Source organism: Epinephelus lanceolatus, chromosome 2, assembly GCF_041903045.1.
Source record: "Epinephelus lanceolatus isolate andai-2023 chromosome 2, ASM4190304v1, whole genome shotgun sequence".
Lineage (NCBI taxonomy): Eukaryota > Metazoa > Chordata > Actinopteri > Perciformes > Serranidae > Epinephelus > Epinephelus lanceolatus.
Genome location: NC_135735.1, coordinates 30,325,001 through 30,345,760, shown reverse-complemented (window position 1 = coordinate 30,345,760; position 20,760 = coordinate 30,325,001). Strand labels below are relative to the sequence as shown.

The window sequence follows — 20,760 nt, the reverse complement described above, 5'->3', positions numbered from 1 at the left end:
AGTATTTACTTGTGACAACTAAAGTATAATTATAGTGTATATAGTTATGTTTAGGCAACTCAAAGCACTCAGTTAAAAAGAAGGAAAGATCATGGCTTTGGTTAAAGGCATACTATGCTGAATTTGTCACTTAACTGTTTGTAAACACAACAGTCAAATGTGGCCCCTCCTCCTCGGCTCAACCAGACTGAGAGAGCGCTGGTGGTCAAGTGAGCTAGAGAGTAAATGAAACGAAAGAAAGGTATTAACGAGAACTAAGCAGTGAATCTGAAGAAATAAAAGGTTATTTTCTGATTGTTCATGGTGGTTACCTTCTAAAGCACAAATAAACACACCCACACCTCTGCACAGCCCTACATGAAGGTGCTGCATTGTTGGATTTTGTGGAAATGTAGCTGAAGTGCACGCTACAGCTTGTTGGCTTGGCTTCTCTGTTTTGTGCGTGTGTGTGTTTCAACCTAGCCCTCGATCAAGCAGAGAAACAGACCTGTTGCTCTCATCCACAGAGCAGAGGGCAGACACGGAGATAGCAGTGTAACCTGGTCACCACTCTCTTATAGAGTCCTGATCTCATGCTACAAGCTGTGGGCTACACACTACTACCCAAAGGCTGACACCCAGAAACATCCTGAACAAACCAAAATAAGAAGAAAATATGAAAATACAGGAAGAGGGAGGGTCTCTGCAGATATAGACACTGCCACACACTGCTAGCGAGTCGTACGTGATGAATGAGAGGGATTACATTTGTGTAAGTTTATATGTAGTTTTGGTCAGCATGTAAAACTCTGTGTTGACTTTTTAACCAAGACCACAATCTTTCTCCAACTGCCTTAGTAGCCTCAACCTACTTGTACTTAGCTCTCTCCCTTCATGTCTCACTTACACCGGTTTCTGTCTGTCTCTCTATCTGAAAGAAAAGTATGAGGGAAAGTAATTCTCATTCAGCACAGCAATTCACAGTGCAATCATAGGGAATATGCAATTAACGGGGAAAGCCTTCAGTCAATAGCACGTTGTGTGTACTCATACACCTCGTCTACCACCTCTTCCCTCGCTCCCACTCCTCCAACTCCCTCCCTCCATTCCTCCAGCATTCTCTCTTCTTTTGTTGAGTACCTTCTCTTCCCTCCTCCTCCACGTTTAAACCTAGATCCTCATGGAAAGAGCTCATTGCTTCCTCTCCGTCCCTCCTCGTCTTGCAAATTATTTCTCATTTAACCACATCTCATCATCCCTTACCATCATCATTACCAACCCCCCCCCCCCCCACTCTCCTGCATCCCTTTCCTCTTTACAGTACCTCTCTCCCTCCCACCAGCCCTCATGCTCACATGGCTTTCATCATTATCATCACCACCTCCTCCCAATCTGTTTACTCTCTCCACCCCCACTCCCTTTCCACCTCACTCCCTCCTTCACTAACTCAGCAGCATCCTAATTCACAAGTTCTTCTCTCCTGCCTTTCTACCCCTATTTTCCATTTTCTCCAAAGTGTTGGTGCAAATAGCTCAGAACCAGAAAATGTGCCAGTGTCTCCTCAAATTCTCTGGATGCTTTCATGGCATCGTCTCACCATTCATTGTCAATGAAACCAGCTCAGTGTTTATCTCTTGCTTATATCATCAAATGAGCGTTTGCTCTTTTGTTTCCAACTTTGGAAGGAACTTGTACATGGTCACAAATTGAACGTTTATTCCTCTCCTCTTTCTTTTAATATGCGCTACTCTACATCTCCTTATTTCCCACTCCTCCTCCTCTGACCTGTTTCATAATCACTGCCTCATCTAAGCCACTATAGGCTGAATCCCAATGTTTGTTTACAATAATTTCTGAGTACATATCCCTGTGTCACATACATAAAATTAAATTACACTGAGCAAATGCTGCCTCAACTTGGTAGTTTTTAGCCACCTAAAAATGGCTCACCTAAAGAAATCAATATCAGTTTAAGTGTTTGCTATATTTAGGATATTTTTACTGCTTTACTTTGCCGACAGACCGCTGTTAGCCACCAGACTCCATTGACGAAAGCAGTAATTTTACTTGGTCTACTGCTGCCTAGATTGGTTGAAGGTGTAATACAGAGAAAGTATTTTAGATATAGCATACACTTAAAATTGTTTAGCTTTTGTGCCGTTATATTTGGTAGACGCTAGCAAAGCAACACAGTACATAAAATAAGCACACCAGAAACATCAGATAGATCAGAACACTGCATTGAACTGTAAATCTTTAAATGCTACAGTTACGTCTGAAAATAACAACAAAAAAATTAACAAGTTTGCTGCATTCACATATCTGCGCAATTCATATCAACTGACAGTTGTCTACCAAAAAGTGATTGTTGATGTTGACGAGACGTCACAGTGAATTGGTCGTTACTTCACCTTTTCCATCTTCCTTTCCTCTTTTCTGTCCTTTCCGCCATACTGCAACCTTTCAGTGCTCCCTTCATCATTAGTTTTCTTTTTGACACTCTTGATAATTGTTCTTTTCCTTTTACCTCTCTCTTTCTTGTAATCCATTATGCCGGGTTCATTTCAGATCAGTCACACTGTAATTAAGAGCAGCCAAGTTGGAAAAAACATTCACGTCAGGCTCCAAGTCGGCGATATTGGAACTTTCCGAGAGCTACAATTTCATCCACTTGGTGAAAAGAACTGCAGACGAGCCAACAAACCTTTGGCAAAATGGTTGCTGAGCCCTCATCTCTGGCAGTTACATCCAAATCAAATCCAGTATTAACACTTTCACAAACAATTCAGCTGATTCAAATAGGAGCTGTACACCATTAGGTGCATCTAGTTTAATTTGTTATTGAACAAAGAAGCAAAGCTATTTAAATAGTGTGACGACAAGACAAGCACTGGGGGTAACCACTTTGCATAATAGATGAACAGTCCCATGTTAGAATAAGGCAAGGTTTCTTTACTTTTTTTCCATTCCACTGATGTTGCCTCAATGCAGTATTTTAACTTATGTTTTATTTTAAGTGATTTTACATTGACTGACATTACAATTTTCATCTTTTACTATTTAGTAGCTCAGGATGTATTCCAATGCCACACCTAGCCATCACTTTCGCTCAGTTTAGGCTAAGATTCTACGTGTTTGAATGTTCAAACCAATAAACCCTGATGGTAACTAAACTTAAAGTGCAACAATAATTTGTCAGGGAGTGCCAAATATTCAGTAGTAGTTCTGTCTTTCAGCTAATTAAGGAGTTTATGCCATATTTAAAGTCAGCGGGTGTCTCCGAGGTTGATAAGTCACTATGGGCTTATTTTATTGCTGGAGAGAAGAAGGGAAAGTAAAAGAGACAGACAGCTGAAGTTTTAATCAGGAAGCCAGATGTTTTTGTTGAGAACTTGCTGGAATCACTAATGCCTCCTTTTCTATTCTTCCCATCTTCTTCATATATCTCCTCCACTCCTTTTTACCTCTCTCTCGTCCTCTTTTTCTTTTCTCTTTGATTTTTTCCATAATTCCTCTGCCACCTTTTCTTCTTCCTCTACACTAGCGTTCCCTTTGCCTCGTTTGTCTGTCTTGCCCCACCTTGGCTTTCCTTAGTTTCATAGGAGTGGCGTAACATCCCTGTCCATCACTGTTTCACATGCTTTTCAAAATGTCTTTTTAGTTTCCTAAGTCTCTGTCTGTCTTTTTGTCTCATTGTCTCCCTGTTTTTTTTTTATATTATCCCCCCTCTTCGTCATTTTCTCTAAAAGACGTCATGTTTGACTTTGAGTTTTCTTAGGAGAACAGGTGTGTTCCGTATTAGCTCACAGCGAGACGGACAGACAAACACACACACACACACACACACACACACACGCACACAAACACACACCTGCATACCAACACCACAGAACACACACTTCACCTCCAGACAGAGGGCCTTGTGTTTGTATGGGGAGACACTGGAAGATAACTTGGGCATGGTCCAGCACTGCAAAGTAGTTCAACATTCTGTTCTCATATGAATGAGACGTCTTAAAACTTTTTCTGTCAAGTTGAATAAATATAGTGGCTCACCTTGAGAGCTGTGCTCATTAAAATGTGCTGGTTTTCTTGACCTGTGGGGACTCAAGTTGAGTCAATTAAGGCTCTCCTCCATTGACCCTGGCTCAGTAAGATATACTGTAGTTTACTTCTGTTGGGATTCCAACACAATAAGAAAAAGGTTTTTGAACTTGGTGCCAGGTCAACATACTGTAATAGTACTTTTGTCATTTGGGTACCCATTGTGAACAGGTCCCACAGTACAGCCTGTAGTTGAACCCAGACTACAATGTACTAATTGGGTGTGGATGGTACTAGTCTGGTTTAAGTATAAAGCCTCTGACACAGCTTAATGCCACAGTGGGTGCTGTGCGTTTTACCTGTGTCTCATTCCTTGCTGTGTGAAAACTTAAAGCCACTACTGGTCAATCTGGCAGTAACTCTTTACCTTTGTCTCATTTAGTATACACAGATCACCGAATATGCAAATTAGACCCTGCCTGTATCTCCACCAACTGCTCACCTGTGGTTCGGGTGTACCTGCTCACCTTTGACTCTTCTCATCTCTCTTGACACAGTTAGAAACTGGTAATGATAATGGATAACATGCATCTTCAGCTTGACTACATTATGACAAGCTGAAGTTAAAGTGAAACTTAGTTTGCCAAGTACCGATAAGTAGCTACACCTTGCTGATACTCCTCCTTTAGCAAGTTGATGAGATTGGTTCCTTAGATATGTGATGTATGAAGCCCTGGCTGTCTAAATCCATGTTTTTGAGACTCTCATTGGTACATTACAGTTCCAAGGCGGAAATGCTGAGCCATGGTGTGGACTGCTTATTTCACTTATGATATATCTTGTAGCATATAAAAAACACCATATGGGTGTGTTAACAAGGTTAAAAACTTTATTTTCATTGGAGGGGGTCCTTGACAACACAGTGACTCCTCAGTCAGACTCCGAGGTTTCTGGTAGACAGGCTAAGTGAGGATGCCATGACAAGCCACTTGTGCTTTTGACCTTAGGTAAGTAATGTTGCCATTCATAGCACATAAATGACAACATTACTTACCTAAGGTCAACAGTATTTTTTTTCTAAGATGACAGTATGTTTTGGTCATTCTTTAAACCAATTGCCAAACATTTCTTGGTTCCAGCTTTGTCTGTATTTTTATTATCTTACATTGAATATCTTGGGGTTTTGGACTGTTGGTTGAACAAAAGAAGACGTATGGAGATGTTGCCATGGACTGTGGGAGAATGTAATAGGCATTATTTTACTTTTTTCAACAGTGGTGGGCAACTTTTCAACCAGGAAAACATCTAAATTGTTTTAAAAAAGGCATGCTTTGCTAATTAGTGGTTCAAGCCAAAACCGCTAAAACACTATTGTTTGTATTTACATTTCTTCTTCTTTTTCGTCGTCTTCTTCTTCTACGTCTCATTATTATTATTATTATATTTCAGAAATGTTTCATAAATTTCCATGAAATGCTACATCATAGATGTGGAATTTTCATCCATGATTGGAAGTTGTGTGTCCCTGCTAGTCAACAATTATGAGCCTAGTTGGCTAGATGGTGGCTCTGTAAATAAGGCCCAAAAATGCAATTTTGGAAAGGTCATGCCCTTTACACCCTTGAAATTGAAACATGCCCATAAAGATTCATTAAAATTGACCACTAGGAGGTACTACGAATGCAAAAAATGTGTGTTGCATAACACAAACAGGACTATAAATCAGTAAGTGTTCATTACAAACCCCCAGGATATGTTAAGTAACAGTATTTAACCACATGTGTAAAATTATTTTGAAATTGCTCAAAAGGGGGAGCAACCAGTTCCAAACAAATGCGTGGCCTTAGCACAAAATGAGGTCATAAATCAATGACATTTTGTCCAAACATCACCAATCTTGTTATTGAAACATGTCCCCAAAATGTTACCGCAATTGACCAACAGGGGGTGACGGGTGTGAGCTGGCACAGATTTGGTTGTTAATAAATGAGTGTCCAATCATCCTAAACCCTGTTTGTTATTTTTAAATGCAGATGTTGGAAACTGTCAAAGATCTTGATCCTTCGCAGCATTCAACTTTAAAGGGTTTGTGCTGGCTTGAACCCTGGAATCGCTGCTTGCGGCTATATTCTCTTTTTTATTCTGGTGTAATGCAGAGGACACTTTCCACAGAAAAAGCCAAAAACTGTGGGATAAACAGCAGTCATTGACTCATCCTCAGTCACCCCATGAATCTTCCAGTATCTCTAAACAGATGTTGGGCCAAGTTCTGATTATGTCTCCCGCTGTTGCTCAGAGACTATTGAAAACCCATTTGAAGCAGAACGGTGTTTTACTAAAAGTTGAAATATTATAACTTCTAACCCTCTGTGGTCTGAGCTCGAAAAACATGCTAAACTTTAAAGCTGCTGGAGACACACAACAGTACTTCTTTTCCACTGAAGGGGAGAAAAGAAGAAAACAGAGGTCTCTGGTGGAAATGCAGCCTTGTTGCCTCTGGGAACTTAGAAGGAAATGATTGTTGAAGAAAATTTTGCTGGTGCTTTTGACCGAGTATTGCTTACCTGTTAAATTAAGGGCCATAATTAACCACTGGTGTTACCATTACCAGAATGAGCAGCCTCCCCATTGCAGCTTCATAGTGTTACTAACAGCAGCTATTGACCACAAGACAGTTGCTGGTGATACGGTATATCCTGTGTGTGTGCCCATTTTTATCAGTAATAACCAAATATAGTCATGGGCATTTAACCACCTGTAATTTGAATATCATAACTTTTCATTTACTGTTTTTTGCTTTGTTGTAACTTTATGTTTCCAGTCTGTCCTGTGTAATTATCACTTTTAAAATAATTAGGGATGTGGGCCTATAATCTTTAATAATAAACATATTTGCATTTACTTTTATCAGGGGTTATATAAAGGTGATACTTCACATTCAATACATACATGTAATGTCTTAAGTTGCAAGAATGTTTTCAATTTAAAAAGGTGAATACACAGTCAAGAAACCCGGCACATCTCATATGAAAGAGTTGCAAACACCATTATCGAAGCAACTGATCTTTTTTTTTCTTATAAGAATCATTAAAGGGAAATATGTTTAGGCCTGGCTGTGCTTTCAGTTCTTGCATAATGAGGTCAAACACAAAACAAAACAAAGCTACCTGCAGTGGTAGGCAATATTTCCTTTGAAATGTCTTCTATTTTCAATTAATGTCAGTGCTGACACTGGTTTGCAATTTATTTTTCCTGCAACAGTCTCTGCTGTGAGGTTAGCAGTTCCTTATAATAGAGGGCGAATGAGCACCTCCTTTTCTTCTGTTTCGTCTTTTCACAATAAAATACAAGGCCCTGGATGATTTCACCAGTTCTCAGTGCTTAACTGTATCTAAAGAAACTGTTAATGGTTTCCTTGGTTACTGCCTTTATACAGTGAGCACAGCAGTACTGATCTAAGGTTAGATCACAATCTAGTGCTTGTTTCTGCTGACATTATAGCAGAACTATTCTTGGCTGCACCTCTTACCTGGTAACCATATAGTTACAGCAAAGACCATCTTCAGGATTATTGAAAACCTTCATTTAATGAAAGTGCTCCTTTAAACTTCTTAAGAGGTGCTCCTTAGAGTAGCACTTGCACCAGAGCCTAGCCCAAAAGCATAAGCCTAGGCTGCTTCTGAACAGCTGCATGATGGCTGTTTGCTGTGCTTGTGATTTCTACCATGCAGGGGAGTGGGGACAAGTTGCTGTTGCCGAGCTGCTCTTGGTCCAGTAAAACCTCAGAGTTGTGCCACAGATGAGCCACTCTGACGAATTTTGCTCGTGTGAGTCTCATGCTCACATGGGTGAATTTCTCCACAATAATTTGAAGGCTGCAATGTTCAGATGTACTCGCACAGTGATGCCTTTAGGCAAAAACTGCATACGCATCACCAACTCCACAGGGAAATTATATTTTGTTCTAATTAATTTTTTATTAATTAATGATCAACAAGTTATATAAACTTAAACTACCAAACTCCTACTCTCTCTGTACCCTCCTCTCCTTTAAGTTGTCTTTCTCCTGCAGTCTATCTCTGACCAGTAGATGGCAGCCTGACTACACTCAACTGTAGAAAGAAGCTGTCCATGGTTGCACTCCCTGTCTCTCTAATCTATATCAATCTCTATCTCCTTCTGTGTCTCTCTGTCTACCTACAGTATCTGTCCACATATGCATTTATCTGTCTCCCATCCTGTCTCCTTGCCTCCCTGTCTGCCTGTCTGTTGAAGAGCAGTAGCAGGCGTGTGTTGTGTCAAACGACCCTCTTGTCTAGGTTGAAAACGACAGTCTTTTCAGGAGCGTATGTTGTTATGAAGACTCCCACCAGTAGATGTAAAAAATGTTTTTATAAATATATATAAAATGACTAAACTAGCCCTATGCACAGAGCTACCAGCTTGATGGATGACTCACAGTAATGCTGTGAAATGGCTCAACCCACACACACACACACACACACACACAGCCACTCATTGAAACACATATGACACACACTCATACTAACACATGCAGCCCAACACGCAGGCACACACATACTGTATAAACCCATGTGGGACACACACACACACACACACACACACACACACACACAGGCTGTGATATCAAAGCTGAGATGGTTAACTGTCTGTACAAGGAGGTTCCCAAGTGGAACTAAATCAGTGTGGATTAACATTGTGGGAGATTAGCAACAAATCTATTATGAAAACTATTTAAAGCAAAAACAAGCTGCTGTAGCCTATAAATCCTGTAACATGTGGTCAAAGGACCCAAGGGGACTGTTTAGGGGTCTGAAGCAAAATGGGGATTAGCTCAAATTCAGTGTTTGTTCATGTAGTAGCAAGCAGCCGGAGTGTATTCTGATTATTACAATATATTAACGCAACAAATACAAACCCATCTGGAAACATTTAAGTAGATTCATTTTGGGTCAAGATGCTTGATTGCCTGGATTGAGCATTGCCTTAAAGGGGAATTACGGCCATTTTCAAAATTCATACATGTTGTTTCTGTGGTCTTAGTCCAAAAATATAAGTAAAAATGAACAGCTCTCCCAAATACAAAAGCTACAGTGCTAAAACTCAAATTTGTGATGTCATAAGATATAAAGTCTGGAGCTGCTCCATAGACAATGCATAGGGAAATATGTCATAGGTGACAGTGAGAGCACCCCAGGGGAATGTTCTGAGTATATGGGTACATTTTTTGTGTCAGAGCCGAGAACACTACAATAGAACAAAGCTCATTTGGGTATAGAAAAGAAAACATTGTCTGGCTCCACAAAATAAGACTCCATTCATTGTCTATGGTGCACCTCCAGACTTTACGCCCTATGACATCCCAAGTTTGAAACTTACCATTGATGACTGCTAGATGCTAGCTTTAAAAAAATAAATAAATAAATAAATAAAATAAAATAAAAAAAAGCTAGTGCTAAAATACAATTCTGTACAGGACATTTCCTCTTTGTTCTGTAATGATGATTTAAATAAAAAACACTTTCACATTAAAAAGATATTAGACTAAAGGAAAGGTACATTTAACAGGGTGTTTGCGTGATTGGCTACAGTAACTGCCAATATGGCAACAAGTGGTAAATCATCATCTAAACTCTGAAACAGTTTGTTATTTTGTAAGAGTCTGTACCCACTCAGCTTTCTTTCCATAGTGTGACAGTATTGGGTGACACCTGCTGTGAAATATTGTAATGAGCCAAATTTGGAGTGACGTGTGATTTGCATTTGCTTCTAAACGCCACTGCTGTTGGTCCTCTCGGTGGCTCAGTGGGCTAAGTCTCTGCGTCATGTTTGTAGCGTTGTAATCTTGTTAGCGTGATCCTCTGCACATGCCACCAGGGACCAGGGATCAATAACTGGCTCCGTTTGGGGTGCGCGCACACACAAACACACACACACACACACACACACACACACACACACACACACACTTATAGAGATGAGAGAATCAAAGTGGTGTTTATATGGCACTGAGATTGATTGGCAAGGGGGAGAGGGTGATGAATTTTGTTTGTTTAACATCATGTGACCTCAAATCTATAGTCTGGAAAGGTGCTTAAACGGATAGTGTGTGTGTGTGTGTGTGTGTGTGTGTGTGTGTGTGTGTGTGTGTGTGTGTGTGTGTGTGTGTGTGCGCGCGCGCTGCGCGCGTGCGTGTGTATGTGTGTTTGGCAGACCTAGACAAACAGCCTCCACCTGCCCCCACATTTTAGTTTTACCTCTACTTCTCTCTTATTGGTGGGTCCTCCTCTCTCCTCTTTCCTGACGTCTTTCTCCCATCGTCACTCCCTGTGTGTGTGTGTGTGTGTGTGTGCGCGTGTGTATGTGTGTGTCCCTTCTCCTTTTCTTTCTTCAATCTGTCACCTACCCTTTGCTTCCTCTCCCTCCTGTCCTTTCCCTCCCACTTCTTGTGTCATTCCCACTCTCCCCATCACGTCATCCCTTCCTTTTTCTTCTCTCCCCCTGATCCTCCTTTCTTAACTTATTCTCCTTTTCCTCCCTTTGCACATCAACCCACTTTTCAATTCACACAACCCCTCTCCTGTTCATGTTAACTCACGCTTTCCCTTTCTTTTCTGACTCCTTCTTGCTCTCTTTCCTGAAATTGATCTTTTCTTCTCCCCTGATCTTTATTTCACCCCCTCTCCTCCCTGAATCATATTTGTTCCTAATATCTCATGCCAATCCTCTCTTCATCCTCCCTTTCTCTCCTCTATTCATCTCTTCCATCCCCTTTCCTCCTTCCCTTCCTTGCTGTCCTGAAATTCCCAGCCCTCCCTTTTTCTCTCTTTCCTCATCCCACTTTTTCCTTCCTCTCCCATTTATGCTTTCTCTATCTCCTTCTATTCATCACCCTCCTTCCCGAACTTAGTCTTTACTAAATCCCTCCTGAGATCTTTCTTTTATCCTTTCTCACCTTTCTTCCTCCTGACATTGTTCTCTGTCACTCTTCTCTCTTCCCTCCCTTTCCTCTTTCCATCGCTCAGTGTTTTCTGTCTCCCTCCCACCATCTCTCTTTCATCCCCCCACTCTCCTGTCACCTCTCCCCCCTCCCTGTCTTACTGAAATCTCTTTCTTTCTTCCTGTTTCTTTCATTTCATCCATCACTTATTGCTCCACCCCTCCCACATTGTTCTCTTCTCCTCCCTATCTCCTTTTCATGCTCCCTTCCTCTCTCCTTCCCTCCTTTTTCCTTTCATTTATCTGGCCTCATTCCTCCCTGTTTATCTGTCTTTCCTAAATCTGCATCCTTACCTCCTTCTTATAATCTTAATCAGTTTTCCCCTCTCATTCCTTTACTCTTTCCTCTCTCCTCCCGGACGTCATCCCTCCTTCCTCTCCTCCCTCTCCTCCCTCCCTCTTTAGTCACTCTTTTATATCTCCCTATCCCTCCCTCTGTTTCTCTTCTCCTCAACTATCTTCCACTTTTCCTCCATCTCTGCTACTTCCCCGGACTAACCTGTGTCTTTCTCTCCATCTCTGTGCGTCTGCCTCCCTCTCTCCCTCCCGTGCTCCCTCTCTCTCCCCCTCTCTCTGTCAGTCGTCGCTCGCTCGCTGTGCTGTGCGGACCTACCAACCACCTTTCTCCTCTCCTTCACTGAATCTCTTCATCTCTCTGTCTCTCTCCTCCGGTCCTCCGGTCTCTGCTATGACAGCTCACACCAGCAGCGTGTTGCCCGATCTCAGACCGACAACCCGTCACCGGTTATCCCGTCCAAACGTTAACATGGACATGTGTGTGTGGGATATTCGTGATTGATCCTCGGGTGTAAATATTTTTTGTATAAAAACGAAAGAAAAAGGAGGAGGGGGGGCGGCCGTCCTCTTTTACCCCCCTCCGCTTCCTTCAGTCAAGCAGAGCGGCAAGGTGGGAGAAGGCTTTTAAATTAAGCCAGCTTGGATTTATTTAACAGCAAAATGACGGATTTGGGAGCGCCGGAGATGATGCTGGTGAGGAGGTGGCTGAATGTAAAGAAAACGGGCAGGCTGAGACGCGACCTCCCGCTTCTCCTCCTGCTGGGGCTTCTCTTCGGGGATTTCTCCTCGTCCAAGGGTGAGTTTTGGAGGCTTTTCGGTTTGTCTGCGTGTTTGTATGCGTGCCCGCGCGCTTGCATGCGTGCATATGTGTGTGCGTGCGTGTTGGAGGGGATCAGGATATTCGCAGGTTGGTGTGTTTGCGTGTGAGCGCGCACGCGAGAGTGGGGGGGGATGTGGTTAATTCGTGCCGTTTCGATGCAGCGGACAGCGTTGGTGTGTGTGTGTGTGTGTGAGCAAGAGAGTTACGTGTGTGCGCGCGCTCGCCTTTCTGGGGATGGCGTGCTTGTGTCCTTTTGTGCGTGCGTGTTTGAGATAGCAAGAGGTAGAGAGTGCGAAAGGGAAAACGAGAGCTAGCCTATATGCACGCACAGTGTGTGTGTGTGTGTGTGTGTGTGTGTGTGTGTGTGTGTGTGCTCGTGAGAGAAAGAGTGCAGTGCCCAAGTTGGACACAGTATTACATCTGGGGAACAGTGTAGACAGGCTCATTTTTTGGGCCTCCCTCCATGCTGTGCAGATATTGTTATCAAAATAAATAAACCAACTTCAAAATCAATCTCAGATCCATCAAACCAGACTTCATGCAGTTTCTTCGAGTTGAAACAGCAATGAGGGGATCACATTTGAAACAGAGACATTTCAAAATCTTGTTCGGTATGAGGCAAAGCTTGGCAACTAACTTAATACCCAGTGTTACAGTCTACAAATGAGCACGCTTAGACAGAAGGAGATGGGGTGAAATTTCTCCCTGGAGGGCATTTAGAGAGAAGATCCCATACTCATTGTGTAACATGATTTTGTGGAGTCACCACACACAGAGAAGCAGTTGTCTCAGTGGCTGTTGGAGCATCTGATGGTATGACAGGGGGTTGATGCTGTGTGTCAGCAGCCCACCAGGTCCGTGTTGGTGAGGATTTAGTGACCAAGGAGGTTCCTTGTGTTCTAGGTGGAAAGAGAAGAAAGTGTTAACATTCTCCTCATTTGGTGGGAGCGTTACTGTTACTCTGTTTATCAATAGCTTCTCTGTGTGCACTTCTCCTCCCTCTCGTTCTCAATACTTGTCCTCTGTATTTCTCTCTCAATCCCCCCCCCCCCCCCCCCCCCCCCCCCCCACACACACACACACACACACACACACACACACACACGCACAAATCTGTCAGATTTCCCCCTCTTGTGTATTACTAGTTTCCAGGCATTTACCCTTGCCCTCCATCTATCTCTGGGTGCATAAGATACAAGATTGTGTGTGTGTGTGTGTGTTAGTTTGTGTGGCTGATGGTGTTATCTTTATCTGTATTCTCCTGCCATACATGAAGGCTGTCAACTTGGAAATGAGGGAATCTGAGTGAAAGTGTGATTGTGGGAGAATTGTGTATGTTGATGAATATGATGATGGCGCGTTTAAGCTGTTTGTGATTGAAGCAACTGCTTCTTTTATCACCTGCAATTTATCTTTCATTCTAATCTGTGTGTGCACTTGTTTGTGTCTGTGTTTCCTACGCTATTTATCACCTTTAAAATCTGCATTTTTTTCCAGACTGATTTTTCTCCCCCCACAATCATAAACAGTTCAGTTCTGCTGCAGATTGTATATTAGATTATTCCTCTCAATTTAAACCACGAAAATGTCGCACATGATTTACATGTCACATCTAATTTATTTTTTTAATTTATCGTCTAAAAACCCTGACCTTGGGCACAAATGAAGCTTTCATATGTCATATTATCATGGTGTGATGTGCAGCATATACCTGCAGCTATTTTAGTTATTGAAGAGTTAAACACACAGAAAGACAGAGTAAGAGAAAATTTAAGGGCAGACTGACATCTGGAAAGACAGACGGAGGGTGGTAATAATTTATTTCGTCAAACCTCAAACCCCAGATGGTTGCCAGCCTTTTAAATGTGATGTCGCACTTTAAATTCCAACACACAACTAATTATTGATTGTCTGGAAATGTCACTTAAAAATGTCACAAAAAAAGTCAGGTATCTTCAGACATAAACTGAAGTGCAAATAAACAACCTAAGCAGCAGAGGATGGAGGAAAGGGTACTATTAAACAGGATTTTAGTGATGCAAGTGATTAGTTTTTGTTATTTAACAAAAATTTAGTGAAAAGTTCTCAATATTAATCTCAGTGAGCTTTTGTAATTGGATATTTCTGTTCATGTTTTGACAGTGATATTGGGGATTATTTTGATAATTACCAAATTAACTATTTCTGTAATTATTGTCACTTGTTGTAAGTACATAATAATAATGATAATGAAAATAATGATTCAAGCCTAATTCCCTATGAATTATGTTGTTAGGAATTCATTTTAAAACCCAAAATTTTGGATCAAGCAACATTTGGTAATTCATAAAATTAGTTTTAAAAATGATGTTAATCGTGAATCGTCATTATGTTTATCAGATGCCTATGTAACAAAACAAAATCAGTTTTTCATGGCCAGTTCTACTCCCATATTTACAATCTTTACATAAATTTAGCTGCCAAACTGTGCGTCCTTGTAAGAAGCGGAGACGGAGAGAAAAAATACATTCAGCTCATTCATCAACAGGTTGTTCAGCCAAGACACGTTCAACTGTCCAAATGTGATGATAATTCCCATAAAACCCAGCCAGTGCTTATATAATTGATATATTGTTAACTACACTCTACAGGGAACAGTACGAAAGACGTTTTTGGCTCATGCTGATGCTTACGTGCGCACACGTGCGTGCACACGTACACACACACTTGGTTGAGAATAACATGTCTGAGAACTTCATTTTAGGCCTCCACTGGGACCATGAAACACTTGTTTAATCACTCACACACGCTCACTTGGTCACTTAGAGACATAAACACACAGACACACACTTACACATGCACGCACGCACACACACACACACACACACACGCACGCACGCACACACACATAGGACATTTTAGTGACTTATTTTGGTTCCCTTTTCAAAGTGAGGGCTGATTAAATGTCTCTCTTTGCAAAGGTTTTTAATGTTTTTATCCTTATGAGGACATTAAGACCCGGACGCACGCACTGATACACACAAGTACATGCACATGGTGACAATTAGCTGACATTGAATCAATGCCAAACAACAAGATATTGGAACTAGCTGTCTGTCCCCCTGCCTGGCATAATGATATTACACACGGGAAACGGACACACATGCGCGCATGCGCACATACACACACACACACACACACACACACAGACAGTGTTCCTGTGGATAAGAAAATAGCTAATTAAACGGAGCTGTCCACCCAATTCAAATTCACTGTAGGTATACATAAAACTGAGGGTATTAGACATATAGGAGAAGTGTGACACTTGCCAATGAAACTTGTGAAAATTCAGAAAGCATAATAAAATGTAAAAGAAAAAAATAGTCTGTTTGTCAGACAGTGATTAAAATTATACTCAAGTAAGACCTTTTAGATACATTCCCTACAGAATTCCCTACTGTCTGCGGTAACTATTCTAAAAGCAAGGACCACTTATCGAGCTACTCCAGCAAATTTTGACCATTTCTCATGGCCTTCTTCAGTAAATGCAACCTGCTCACTCGTCACATCTGTGTTATGATCTCCTCCCTATATTAGAGTTGGGAGAAAAAAAATCGATACGGCATGGCAATATTTTGCATGGCAATATTGTATCGGTACATGGACACCTAGTATATTTTACTATATTTTTTGTGAATTTATTAATATTGCAAATTAATACAAACACTAATTCAATTTTTGGTAGTTTACTAGAATAATAAAATCAATTACCTTTTTAGTCCACTAGATAAAGTTTACTGTAATACAAATGATTCAGATGCTATGAACACACTGAAAACTTTTTCTTATTATATAAAACAAATATTGACAAAGCTTGGGGAACTTAATTTTTAGTTGAAAAAAGGTAATAAATTGCAATATATTTCATTATGTGTCACAGCAGTACTCAGCAAATCATAATAATAGTGTATCATAACTTAAAGAGGCAACAGATAGGATTCGTTTTTTTTTTTTTTTAGCTTGGCGCCACCTAGCGTCAGCGGTATTGCTCGCACTGTCGCAAAGACCAAATTGAGCGTGGGGATCAGAGATAATCAATAAAATGTAGGCTGTAAAGCCACCAGTGTACCTCTATGTATATGTAGAATGAGAAGGTGTGTGGACACTCTACTAAATAAATGAGTAAAGAGACCGAGCAACACTTACATTATTTATCTGAAGAAAAAACAAATGGTAATGCAAATAATTATACCAGAATGCACAGTACCAGTACAAACAGCTCACAGTAAATGATACCAATATGTACAGTATCAGTACAAACAACAGTAGACACGTAAGGGATAATGTATAGTGAGCCGGTGACTGTTGAAAAATAACTCCCGATAGGGGAATGGGTTTGGGGGTAATCACTGTCCGAGGGCCGCTGTAGAATGGAAGATGTCAGCCGACCAACACTCGCTACCTGGTCCCTGGTTGCGGCGATTTGCGATGCTGGCCAGCTAGGAATGAACCAGCAGCCAGTACAGTACAGTCCTCTCTGGTCTAGCTAACATTTAACCGTGTTACTTACAGATCCATTAGAAAGAAAGCTAGCTGGACATGGGTTTTGAAGCCTCTTTGGTCACGGAGCTCCCTCCATCTCTTGAATGCCTGATTGAGGTTTACTCTTGTTTTTCCTCTTCTTTTATCTCTCTCCTTTTTGTGCATCCTCGCCTCCTCAGACAGATTAGCCCATTTTCTTTTGGGAGGCCGTTTTTCCACTTATCTCCAAACTTAGTCCATCTGCCATTGTGCTCCTGACTCAACTGTCTCATGCCCTGGCCAGTTCCTCATAAGGACCAGCTCCAGTCCCTGATTGGCTGACCGACCAGTTTGGCAATACATGACGCATTTTCTGCCGTAAAGCAGATTTTTTCTGCGAAAATTCGTTCCCGGTGGCAGAAGCTTATTGCAAAGCCATTAAGTAACCTATGTAAACACTGATAGTCTGATTTTACTGTGTATACTACCCTGTGCAACCCACATTATTTTCATAATGATATATATAGGCAAAAATGCTGTCTGTTGCTTCTTTAAGTATCATGATAATATCGTATCATGGAGTCTCTGGTGATTCTGACCCCTACCCTACAGTATCTACAATCAGCCATTATCACATGACAGAGGTCCTGCACTCACATCACATGCTGACACCGAAGCAAGCGGACACTGTGTTTATTATATTTACCTCATGTATTTTTTACAATTTAGAAGAATAGCACACTTAGCTTAAAGTTCCCCTGTTATGCATTTATAAACATTATACACAGTTAAATCAATTGTTTAGAACACTCTTATGTAGTTGTAAACAGATATAAGTATTTATTCATCTATTTGTTAACTAAAATTCATTAGCCTGTAAGTAGAGGCTGCTTTAGAAATAGATAATGAGTGACTGTAGAAAAACACAGCTGTAATTATGTAAAATATGTTGTTGTATGGGAAGTTGTAGTTGTTGAAATGTATTTTATATTAATAAACACTTAAAAATTGTCTCTATTGCCTTAAGTATCATGAACCATTCATTACTAATATGTATATTGCCTATATATGTTAAATATGGGGACTTAGACTGGAGTGTTGCTGAATTTGTTGAATGGTAGCTTATTGGCATTCAACATAAGTGAAGTTCAGCATCTACAACAAAACACAGGGCTTCAGATAATTGAAGGATATATTCTGAAAATCAAAGGTTGACATGCTCTGATTGTTATTGATATTGTTACTCACCAGATGCTCAGTGATTCTCATGAGTACCGTACAGTGCCTATGCATATGCAGAAGCACATGTCTGAGCATGTGCATATTTGTGGGTGTCTCTGCGCTTGTGTTGGTGTGTTGATGATACATTTCTTTGCAGCTTACTTTAAATTTAAAAAGCAGTGTGTGGTGCTTTGCATCTGTGTGCACATTTGTTTGGGATTCCCTGTGTTTGTGTGTGTTTTAATAATTTTCTGCTTCCTATGTATGAGAAGCATGGGAGCACTTATAACTTTCACCTCTACGTGGGAGCGACAGACTAAACGGCACACACACACAGAGAAACACACATACACAGAAAGAGAGACATTTTGTTCGGTGTTTTCAGGTGCTTGTATAATAATTGAATCCCCTCTGTCACACCAAAGTCCACACACAGTTCAAACAAATCTGTGCTTGAGAAAAGAGCACGAGACCTTGCATATGTGTGTGTAGTGTGTACGTGCACTTGCAACAGAAAGAGTGAGACATCTCATTGAGTACTGATGATTTTCAGGTACTTGAGGGTCCTTCTAGTTGTCCAGTGAGAATAGTGAATACACACGCACTTCAATACAGTTAACTACAGCAGAGTACACAGTTCAATGGAGAGCAAAGAGGTAGTGTGTGAATGTGTGTGTAAAAGAGACAGTGGCGATAGAGAGAGCTACAGAAAGATCTAATGATTACTGGAAGCAATGAACCGTTTTTTTTTTAATCCTCACAAGTTCTGAAATTTATATATATAGATATATATATATATATATATATATATATATTTATGTATGTTCAGAACATGTGAAGTGAAACTGTGCTACTGGAGTTAACTATCAGAGAACACACAGAGTACATGTTAAGTGTGCATGGGTCATTATGCTTGTGATGCTGGAAAGAAAATGTCTTTTTAGCCGCCCATGCTGGCTTGAAAATGAGCGAGTAATCTATCTTTATGGTGTTCAAATGACAGAACTTTTAAAAGAGCCATGGCCTACATACAGTAGACTAATGCAGGGGGAGAGGGCAGAGAGAGCAGAGGAGAATATGTGTGAAGACACAGAGACGAAGGGAGAGAGAGATTGAGATAGAGGCAGAGATCAGAGCCACTGTGTTAAAGAGACATTGGGACAGAGAGGAAGGAGAGTCACTCCTGTGCACTGGGGGACAAAGTGAAAGAGAAAATGAAAATGTATTCCCCAGCAGACGCAATTAATCAGGAATGACTTTTCCATCTTGTGCTGCTCGGCTAGTAATGTCTGGCATTAAGTAATGACATCATAACCCTGTCTGCCCTGAATTTATACCTCAGATATAGAGGGAAATCCACCGAGCTGACCTAAAGGCAAGAGCAAACAGGGCTCTAAAATCTGTTGATATTAATGACTGGACTGAAATATTTCACGCTTGCAGTAAATACTGCGTTACACACAGCAGAATCTTACATCTGTGTGTCATTTCAAATCAGAAAGGACAGCATAAAAAGACATAAAAGGGCATGTGTATATCATATGTAATAGCATGACAGAGCTTAAAATTATGAACCCCGTAAAAGTGCTGTTGCATAGACGGGCCGATTGTGTTTTACCACCCATTAGTATGCATTAGTAAATGCCATGTCTAGTTTATTTGTTAGGCTCCTTTTCTGAACTATCATTTTCTGAAAGCTTTAAACCCAACTAATAGAGACCACTACATTCATCTTTTTAACTGCTAGCAGCGTGTGCATACTAGTGTTGTAAGGGTTTTTGTATTTGTACTGAATCGTCACGGTAACAGTGAATACAGCAGCACACAGAATAATTGGTATGTAGATTGGCGCACATAATGTGGAACTAAAGTTCACAAGTGCGAGTTCTGGCTGGAAACTTTTAGCTGATGAGGTTAGCACAACAAGCTGGTTGCCATGTGAGCCAACTACACCATGGTGAGCGGAAAGATGCGCCTTTGGATTCCTGGTCAGCTACAACAGCAACAGAGAGAGAGTCGTGTATAAGACGAGGACAGTGTGTCGGCCTTGCTCCAGCCTTGGGTATGTTAATGGAAAAACATCCAACATGCTAACACACATTCAACGGCATTGCCCAGATTGGTCAAAACGAGAGCCCAAGTCCCTATCCCCGCTGCTTTCAGACAGATTTCAGATGCAAAAGCAGAATGGGATAAAATAATTACTGGAGCAACTGTCATATAGCCAAGGTGTAATTAACTGAAACACTTCTCAGTATGCACAAGTTTTTTTTTATTATCTATATTTTGTATTTTCAGTTTCATAGCATAGGAGAGGATTTTCATTTTTGTAGCCTTCTGTGATCTGTTGCCTTTTGGGAAAGTGTTTGTTCACTGCTCATACAGTGTAAAACAGAAGTGTTTGAGATGTTCCTTATTTCATAATAAAAATAGTTTACCAAAGTTGCCAGTGGGCAAAATGCTTCCTCAGTCCCCAGCAAGATGATTTTGTCTGTCTTTGAGACTTTCACTATGGTCTGTTCAGAATAGATGAAAAGAAACTTACCATTTATGTAGTTTTTTTTTCATGCTGTACCGAACTCTCACGGAAGTGTGACTCCTAAACTGAACCATGACTTCTGTTTACCCCAAATATATGCCTGATGAGCTCTGTGTTGTAGCAGACTATGAAGAATTATAATTTACATCATGAGTTAAAACTTTGCATTTGGTTTGTATAGAGCTTTCAATGCGGCCACTGTGGCACAGCAGTTTGTTGCTGTTTTTCTGTACCTTGTGGTGCAGACGCCTCGCTGTGGTGGGAGCTGAGGGTTATTTCATAACACAGGATTACTCAGCCAGCCAGCTCTAAAAATAAGCATGAAATGAACCTCTCAACT

At 40.9% G+C, this 20,760-nt stretch overlaps 1 protein-coding gene across 2 annotated transcripts in view; it reads left to right on the top strand.

Moving 5' to 3' along the window:
- Positions 1–11,866: 11,866 nt before the first annotated feature.
- The window catches only part of LOC117260150 (CUB and sushi domain-containing protein 1-like), a 529,510-nt gene continuing 520,616 nt past the window's right edge, over positions 11,867–20,760 (top strand). For both annotated transcript variants that reach the window (XM_078176328.1, XM_078176324.1), the window contains exon 1: positions 11,867–12,136. In XM_078176328.1, the coding sequence (XP_078032454.1) occupies positions 12,001–12,136 (136 nt within the window). In that variant the 5' untranslated portion in view covers positions 11,867–12,000. The remainder of the gene's footprint in view (positions 12,137–20,760) is intronic.